This window comes from Momordica charantia, assembly GCF_013281855.1.
Source record: "Momordica charantia cultivar OHB3-1 chromosome 8 unlocalized genomic scaffold, Mcharantia_2.0 BLBB01000008.1, whole genome shotgun sequence".
NCBI classification, from domain to species: Eukaryota; Viridiplantae; Streptophyta; class Magnoliopsida; order Cucurbitales; family Cucurbitaceae; genus Momordica; species Momordica charantia.
This window is the reverse complement of record NW_028275166.1, coordinates 11170348-11179775: the sequence shown is the minus strand read 5'-3', so window position 1 is coordinate 11179775 and position 9428 is coordinate 11170348. Positions and strand designations below refer to the sequence as shown.

General features: G+C 32.9%; 2 protein-coding genes across 2 annotated transcripts; one reads left to right on the top strand and one right to left on the bottom strand.

Moving 5' to 3' along the window:
* The first annotated feature begins 2404 nt into the window (after positions 1-2404).
* LOC111019958 (Transducin/WD40 repeat-like superfamily protein) lies at positions 2405-8303 on the top strand. The gene is made up of 10 exons (XM_022296483.2): positions 2405-2615; positions 2889-2989; positions 3174-3283; positions 3372-3438; positions 3852-3951; positions 5658-5774; positions 5856-5993; positions 6104-6185; positions 6477-6526; positions 6807-8303. Exons 1-10 carry the CDS (start codon positions 2547-2549, stop codon positions 6984-6986), a joined length of 1014 nt encoding a protein of 337 aa, XP_022152175.1. The 5' UTR covers positions 2405-2546; the 3' UTR covers positions 6987-8303.
* Positions 7180-7872, bottom strand: LOC111019959 (oleosin Cor a 12-like). Its single transcript, XM_022296484.2, has one exon. The coding sequence runs from the start codon at positions 7870-7872 to the stop codon at positions 7402-7404; it is 471 nt and encodes a 156-aa protein (XP_022152176.1). The 3' UTR covers positions 7180-7401.
* Positions 8304-9428: the final 1125 nt, after the last annotated feature.

The following is a 9428-nucleotide window of genomic DNA, read 5'->3' as shown; positions in this document are numbered from 1 at the left end:
TAAATTTGAATTTGAAATAATTAAAAAAGACAAATAAATTACTTTTGTTCTCTTATTTTGAAGAGAGGATAAATAAAATAATTTTGTTATCTCTTATTTTGAAAAAGATGGACGAATTAAATAAATTTTAATTGAAAATAATTAGAAAATATTAAAAATAATTTTAAAAAATAGAATATTACAAAAAATTGACATAACCCATATGTAAATTAGTTCGGGATAGTATGGATTCGAATACCTAAATTCATTGCAAAATATATAATAAAAGATCTTTTGAATTTTATTAGTGAACAATGTGAATACATCACGTAAGTTTTAATTAGAAATGATGAAAAAATTTAAAATAAAATAGAGGAAAAGGAAATTTTGCTTTAGATGATGCCATCTTAATTTTTTGAAAAAATAATATATATGTAAAGATAGCTTACGGTCGTGTGCGACAAAAGAATCTCATCAAAACTTCCAATTTAAAATTAAAAGTTAAAAATTATTAAAAAGTGAGTAGTTAAAAAAAATATTTTTGAACGTTTCTGTCCATTCCTTGATTTACTAATTTATAAACTGCATCATTAATAATTTATTATAAATACTAAATTAATTACTATATATAAATAAATATTATGTTTTATATTATATACCTAATGGATTATATGGATAAATTTTATTTTCCTAGTTTGCCCTTTAATTTTAATGTTCTCTTTATTATTTTGATGACAATCTTGACATTTCATCTCTCTCAAATTCCACTCACTCCTCTCCCCCCAAATTCTCTCAAATTCTACTAATTTTCCCTCCCCACTCTTCACGCCACCCTCCAATTTTTTCTTTTTCTTTTTTTCCTTATATTTTTAATACCTTTATTTAAGTTAAAATGAACCAGGTACAAAATAAGGAAGAGAATGAAAAATGTTTAAATAAAATTGTTGTCACTTTATTCCTAAAAATTAATCATAAAATTAATGACTTTATTTTTAATTATATCACTAATAATTTTCAAAAGTTATAATGTTTTAATGCTTAAATAATCACGTTTAGACAAAATGAAAAGAATAGGGAAAGTTTGAATAAAAATTGTTGTCAATTTATTTATAAAAATTAATGACTTTATATTTAATTATATAATTAATATTGAAATTTCAAAAGTTAATATTTTAATGGTTAGATAAATATGTTTACAAAAATAAAAACATATTAAAATGAATAATTAGATGCATTCATACATTAAAACGAGTGGATAAAAAAAATTAAATGACAAAGATGTTAAATTTTGAATTTAATAATATTTTGTCAATTTATTTTTAAAATGTAATTATAATTTTATAACTATAATAAATATATTAAAAACATCTACTCTATTTTGTAAAATATATTTAAAAATTTTTATTTTTATATAAAATTTTTTACTTTTAATTATATCACTAATAATTTTCAAAAGTTATAATGTTTTAATGCTTAAATAATTACGTTTAGACAAAATGAAAAGAATAGGGAAAGTTTGAATAAAAATGGTTGTCAATTTATTTATAAAAATTAATGACTTTATATTTAATTATATAATTAATAATGAAATTTCAAAAGTTAATATTTTAATGGTTAGATAAATATGTTTACAAAAATAAAAACATATTAAAATGAATAATTAGATGCATTCATACATTAAAACGAGTGGATAACAAAAATTAAATGACAAAAATGTTAAATTTTGAATTTAATAATATTTTGTCAATTTATTTTTAAAATGTAATTATAATTTTATAACTATAATAAATATATTAAAAACATCTACTCTGTTTTGTAAAATATATTTAAAAATTTTTATTTTTATATAAAATTATAAAATTTAAAAAATAGGCCACTCATTAATTATCCATAACTATTAAATTATATTAATTTAATTTAAATTATAAAATGTAATATAGTTTTGTTTTAACTCATATTAATTAAATAATTATAAAATGACTTTTATTTTCCAACGCTGTAAAATGACTTTTTTTCTTCTTACAATGATTTAAACTATTTTTCTTTTCTCTACTCTTCCTTCTTCCTGGATTTTTTTGGTGATAAATCTTTAGTCACCATACAATTTTTCTAGCTTTAGCTTTTACTTCTTCCTCCGTTTTCTTTAATATTATCAATATTTTCACTTGAACTTTATTATTTTCATCAATAATGGTTTCACTATCGTCATTATAATTCATCTAAACTAATTCATCTAAACTGTAATTCCATTTGCTCCTATAAAATGAAGTTTTCATTATAATTTATAACAAAAATACACACATATATATTTTTTTAAACAACTAACAAAAACTTATTTGAAAGTATTGAAATACATGTAATGTTCTTGTTAAATTTTTGTTTTCACATAGCCGACCAAATATATATTTATATATGTATATTTTTTCATACTCAAACATTCGAAAGAAAGGGTTTGGCGTAAAACCCCAAGCACAGCCTGAACCCCTGAATTTAAAGAGCAGACGATCCGATCCCGGGAAGCAAGGAAGGAAAACAGGGAAGCCGCCGCGTTCCGTCGTGTCGAGAACATGGCGCTTACCGAGCTCGACGATGTCACGGTCCGCAGCATGTCAATCGGAGCTGTTTTCTCCGACTTCGTGAGCTCCGCTTCCCCTTTTCTTATCCAATTCATCATCATCTTACTTTCCTCCTATTTCTGCCGTCTTTCTGACTGTTAAAGTCTCAAATTCTGAGCACGGTTCAATTTTGATTATCTGAACTTCCCGGCTTTGGAATTTCTGTTTCTACCGTATTGAGAACACATGCGAAGTTGAAAAATAAAGTTTAGTTGGAAAATTACTGTTTAGGATTTTGTGTTTTTGTAGCTGTGGGAAATTTGTAAATCTAAAGTTCCTGTTGTCTTCGCACAGGTTGGAAAGATAAATTCACTTGATTTTCATCGCAAGGAAGATTTGCTGGTGACGGCGAGCGAGGATGATTCCGTGCGACTTTACGATATTGCAAATGCCAGGTTAGATTTTCGCAGGATTCACGTTATCATAAATACTTGTTAGACTAGAACTTTGATTCAGCATTCCTATGTTTTTTCATCCTTATGGAATTCGAAGATTTTTCCATTTGTTCAATTGGATGGACAAGCCAAACTAATCAGGTCCGGAGGATTTAGTTTATACCCTAATGGCTAACGATTTTAGGTTACTGAAGACCACATTTCACAAAAAGCATGGTGCTGATCGTATATGCTTTACCCACCATCCAAGTTCTGTTATATGCTCCTCAAGATACAATTTGGATACTACTGGAGGTAGGTAAATTTATTTGGGTGTTTGAAATTTATGTAGCACTTCCTGACTTTGAGTAGTAACTGCATTTATTTTGTTTTTTTTTTTTAGAATCGTTGCGATATCTATCAATGTACGACAATAGGTGCCTTCGCTACTTCAAAGGGCACAAAGAGAGGTACAATCTAATGGCTAATGATAGACGAAGAAAGTAAAATCGGGTTCTACTATATTTGAAAAAACAATGTGACTAGTCTGCAATGGAACTGTCAAATTTTGCACCTTTAGCATTAACTTTGCCTGAGACCTCTTAGAAGATTCCTTGTGATTTTTACTTTTCTAGGTAGATGTTTAAGATGATTTGCTTCAGCTGCACGTTCATATGCACGATTTGTGCAGTATGTATTAGTAATCAAATAATTTGAAATTCCCCACCTGCTTTCCTTGAGAAACCTTGGGGATCTCTCTATGATTTTCGGAGTGCCATTTATAAATTATTAAAAGAAACTGACTATCCTTTGTTTCATTTACAATTGAGATACTTTTCTGATTACTTCCATTTTTTCCTCTTTTTTTCTTTTTGATTTGCAGGGTTGTTTCACTCTGCATGTCTCCAATAAATGACAGCTTCATGTCTGGTTCTCTCGACCACAGTGTCAGGATATGGGATCTTCGTGTAAATGCTTGCCAGGTTGGTTTCAGATTCTCATGTATTTACGCTTAACTTCCTTTAGAAAGAGTTTCTTCGAAGGTAGAACTCCGTATACTCAAAACTCTAATACAATATTACACTAACTGAAGAAAATGGGCTAACTGCAGGTTTGGTTGAATGGTTTTTAGTTATTGCATGGATTGAATCTTGTGTAGGTCCCGGACCATTGATACTAATACTCATCTTCCTATCGATAAATCGGGTAGGAGTGTGGCTAGAATAAAACTTGACTGGCTCAACTTTAGGACCACGAAGCTAACTTTTTTCCTTTGACTGGAAGTTTGGAACAGGGTATCTGTTTCTTGTGTCGGTTCCGGGTCGGTATAAACACCATATCTAGTTCTCCTCCATTGCTTAGCACCTGCTCCATGAGGTTGTCACTCACAATAAAAAGTTTGCATTCAAAATTCAATAGAAGCATTACTTTCACTTATTAGTAAGTGTATTAAATATTGAGAGAGTACAAGTATATTTAAGTCATAGATATATAAGGCATACATGTGAGCCCAAAACTAAAAAGAGTATATAATTAAAATAGAGGAAAAAATGCGACCTTTGGATTTAAGATATTTCGACTTATACACATAATAATAGAAAAATATATATATATCTTTTTTTTTTATGTCCGTGAGTGTCCAAGCAAGCTTACGCACACCTCGACTATTTTCACGGGGCAACCACCTGACCCTACAACATTTAGTACCAGGAAACACATCGGAATTACTAATTCCTAAGGTAGGTGGCCATCATGGCACATAATAATATATATTATAGCAATTAGTTCGGATAATATATTTTTAGTAATAGCAGGGATATGTAGAACGTTTTTTAGTTCTAGTTTATGATCATCAATTGAGGGTAGGGATCCCTATGAATCCCAGTAACTTTTAGTTAAAATTGGTCACCAGAGTTCCCTTACTGCTATAATTTAATTCATTAGATTCGTATGATCTTTTACATTGCTACCGGCATCACTGTAAACAAATCCTGCTGGATCTTAGATGTTAGTTGCAGTTTTCGGGGCAACAAAGAAGGCAGAGATACTCCTTTTTTCTTCAGGTCTCAACTTTCAATGTATTGGTGGTCAAAACATTAATATCAAACTGCTGGTCAGCGCCCAAACTTACCACATACTTATCGTGTGGGTTTTGAATTGTTTTGTTTACCTCTATGAGGTGATATATACCACCTCTTTAATTTCCTGGGGCATATCCTCTTCCTTGGCTTTTGTTTCTGGGATCTGAGATTGAAACTCGATGGTTGGTTGTGAGTTAGGCTTAAGAATGGTGAGATCTGTTGTTGCATCGGATGGGTCTCGGTTATTTTGAAATGTGGTTGAAATGTAGTGGAGCACCCCATGGACACGAGTACAATATTTTCCTTTTGCCACGTTATGGTATCTCTCTAGCATTTATTTAGCAAGTAGAACAAGTAGATAATATTCGAGATCCATTCCTGCTAGAACATTCAATCAAATATCTCTCAGGAACTCAATCTTATACATATTTTACACCAACGCAGTACTCGAATGCACGTGAATAGGAAAAACGGATAAGTGTCCTTGCCCGTTGCGGGTAAATGAGCTTGTGTCTTAACACTACCCAAAATTAAAATTCTTAATGCCATTTTGATTGCAATTTGTTCATTCGCATGAATATGATTGTTCTTACTTCCATAGTTTTCAGGGAATCCTTCGCTTACGTGGCAGACCTACCGTTGCGTATGACCAACAAGGCCTTGTGTTTGCTGTGGCAATGGAAGGAGGTGCTATTAAGTTGTTTGATTCACGTTCCTACGACAAGGTTCATGCCGGAGAAACATTACTTCATTTCTTAATAGTAACAAACATTTTTTCTATTAGTTAATCAAACATCCAAATACAGGGACCCTTCGATACCTTCTTAGTTGGTGGGGATATGGCCGAGGTCTTTGATATCAAATTTAGTAATGATGGCAAGTCTATGCTCTTGACAACTACAAATAATAATATATATGTTCTTGATGCATATGGAGGAGAGAAGGTTAGTGCGCATGCTTGCAATTTTAAGCTTTCTATGTTGCTAATTTACAGTTAAAAGAAACATCTTCAATGTTGTTACCTTCCTTTTAAGCGACCTTGTATCTCGTACAGCAATGTGGGTTCAGCTTGGAACCGTCTCCCAACACAACCATAGAGGCAACCTTCACTCCAGATGGTCAGTACGTCGTATCAGGTGAGAACTTGTACTTGCTTCTGAACATTGCATTCTTCAACCGCCATTGCTTTTCTTGTTGATTTTTTTATCCATTCCCGATTTATGGTACCTCTGAGGCTGCTATCATTCCTCACTTTGCTCACAAATGGTATTGGCTTGAGCAATCTATTAAACGTAGTTAAATGACTTTGTTTAAATAGCTATTTTTCGGTTTCAATCTATTAAACATACAATATCCCCATTTCATTTCTTATGTAATCTTGGACATTATCAGAATCGAAACTAACAAAATTTATATTTGTGATGAAGGCTCGGGAGATGGAACCTTGCATGCGTGGAACATTAACAAGCGAACTGAGGTGCTTATTCATTCTAAATGCGTATTGGCCTTTTCAAGTTAGACGGGTTTAAATATTCACCCGGTTAAAAACATCTGATATGTTTCTGAAAGGATCATTGATCAGTTCATAAAATATATTTCTTTTTATGGTATGGTGAAAATTATATTAATAATATCAATGAATCTCGCAAGGGAAAGTGATCACGTCGCCTCCTTTGATTCCAAAGACTAATCTCTCTGATTTGTTTAGTTTAAATTGTTCAATAACGATTCTGATTTTGATCAATTGTAATTTGTAGGTTGCAAGCTGGAACAGTCACATAGGCGTTGCCTCCTGCTTGAAATGGGCTCCTCGCAGGGTCATGTTTGTTGCCGCCTCCACTGTCCTCACATTCTGGATCCCCAATAGTTCCAAGTCTACAGGCGAGTCGGGTATGGAATTCGAAGCTCGTTCTCAAGCAGAACATATATCTCAATGATAGGGCATAATTACAAGCATTCTCTACTTCGGATTATTAAACAGTCAAATAACTCTGACAAGCCTTAGCTTACGTAGGTCAGCTAAATAGTTTATGCATATGAATTGTTTTTGAAGTTCAAATTTAATTCTCTCTTGATTTGATTTGGGGAAATTTGGGTGTTCGAGTGGAGAGAGGGAGAAGGAGAGAGAAGTGAGGTTCAAATGACCAATGCATGTGTAAGAAGTAAGAACAGAGGGAGAAGCTTTACACTGGAAGTAGTAGAACTGCAAACTAAAGCCCGCATTCTTGAAATAGCTCAGAAGCGAACTATCCTAGGATTACTCAAAGAAACACTCGAAACCTATGATTCCGACATTGACATGACTACAGGATTCAAAGACAGAACCCTGCCATTTCCCTCGCCTTCCTCCATTCACGTCCTCCTCCCTTGTTCTCGGGACCTGCTTTGAATTTCCTGTCCCAGCTCCTTTGTCTTCTGCCCCACAGAACCAGCCATATCCTGCATGCGCCTCTTAGCTTGGTCAATCTGATCCGGCATGAACCCGGTGACCTCGCGTAGGTAGTCGTAGGCCCATGTGAGCGAAGAGACAGCCGTGAGCCCAAATGCCCCAGAGGTCAAGAAGGCAAGGACAGCCAGACCAATGGTTAAGATTGCTGGCACTATAACGGGGCTGAAGATGATGAATACCGGAGTGGAGACCACCAGGCCGAAGAGCGTGACCGCCAGCGTCAAACCGGCGAGTCCTAGCAGCAAGCCGCCGAGAGGCACAAGGGTGACGACGGCGAGGACTGTGGAGGCTGAAGGGCCTCCTCCCTTGGCGCCGCCGTCGTAGCGGTGGTGGGGATGGACTTGGATCTGGTGTGGTTGTGGACGATCAGCCATTGCTTGGGTGGAAGGAAAAGAAATGAAGAAGTTTGAAGTAAGAGAAAAGTTGGATGGTGTTTATAAAGCGAGGGGGAATTGGCAAAATGGTGACACGTAGAAGTGAGAATGGTGAGTAGGGGCTCTGCATGGGAAACAAGTTTCATTTGGAAACATAAATAATGAATTTTTTTTAAGAAGATTATGATAAATGAAATCTAGATAGAACTGTTATGTCTTGGTACAGAATTGGCTGCTTGTTTCTGATGCAGAAAAATTGTCAGTCGTTTTGATAGGTATGTTTTAAATTTTAGTTGCTAGAGGAAAGTGACAAAGGGTTATTAGGTAACCTATTTGGTTTTTGTAAGTCACCGGAATCAGCTAGGAATATAAATGTACAACAAGTGTGGTTTTGGTGGGCCTAGTTTCAATTGATTTTGGGTTTAATTTTAGTTTTAGATTTTATGATCTTGAAAATTTTAATTTAGACTATTATTTAGTCGAACCTCATAAATTCTTATAAATTTTCCAGGACGTTACTATTTTGACACACTTGTTTATGAAATAATGAGTTTATATTTTTTAGGAAATACACTTTTTGTTATGAGTTTGAAGATATATTTTCATTTAGTCATGGTGTCTAAAATGTCGACAGTTCGGTTTTCAACCTTTTAGAACTATTGTTTAATGGTTGGGGGTCAAATTATCAATTTTTGAAATTCAGGCCTCAATAGAAATCTATGCTCAAACCCAATGACTAAAAGTGTATTTTACCCTATTTTCTATTTTGCAAATAATGTTAGCGGAGGGTTTAGGGTTGAGTGAAAAGTATAAGGAAATAGATGGACATTAAAGTTGGGACATTAAAGTTGGATAAATGATAGTTTAGAGATGATTTGTGAGATTTAAGCAAACTATAGGGACCAAAGTGAAATGGATCCCACGCTATAAGACTAAATTGAAACTTTTAAATCTTAGGACTAAATTGAAACTTTTAAATCTTAGGGACAAATTATAATTTAACTTGTTGATTTTTCCTATGTGATAAGTAAGGAAAGTTTTATTAAAAGTATAATCTCGGCTTACAAAGTGTAAACTTGTGGCGATTTGAGAGGGATTAATGCTATATACCAATTTCAATACTTATGCCCACTTCAATGTCTATTGAGATTAAAAAAGTGAATTTGAACCATAAATATTGACCTGCTTAATTTTCTAAATTAAAAATGGTTGGTAGTATCTAGATTCATGAAATTTTATCCTAAAATCAATTGGCAATGAGAGAAGTAGTTCGTATATTGTAAATCTTGTTAGGTCCTTTGATCTATCTTTAGCAAGTTGTTGGATAGGTTGGTTTTGATGTCGATTTTTCATTTTTACTAAATCAAGGTTGGTTCGATATCAATTTTGATAAGAAAAAATTGAATTGTTTTTGTACTTTATAAGTAAAACAAATGATAAAATAATGCTGTTTCTGAAAACTGGAAAATGAACCAGAAATTTAAACTAATTTTCTTTTTTCCTGTTGCTTCCCAAATTTATATACAATTTTGAAAAGAATTACAAATCTACTAGGT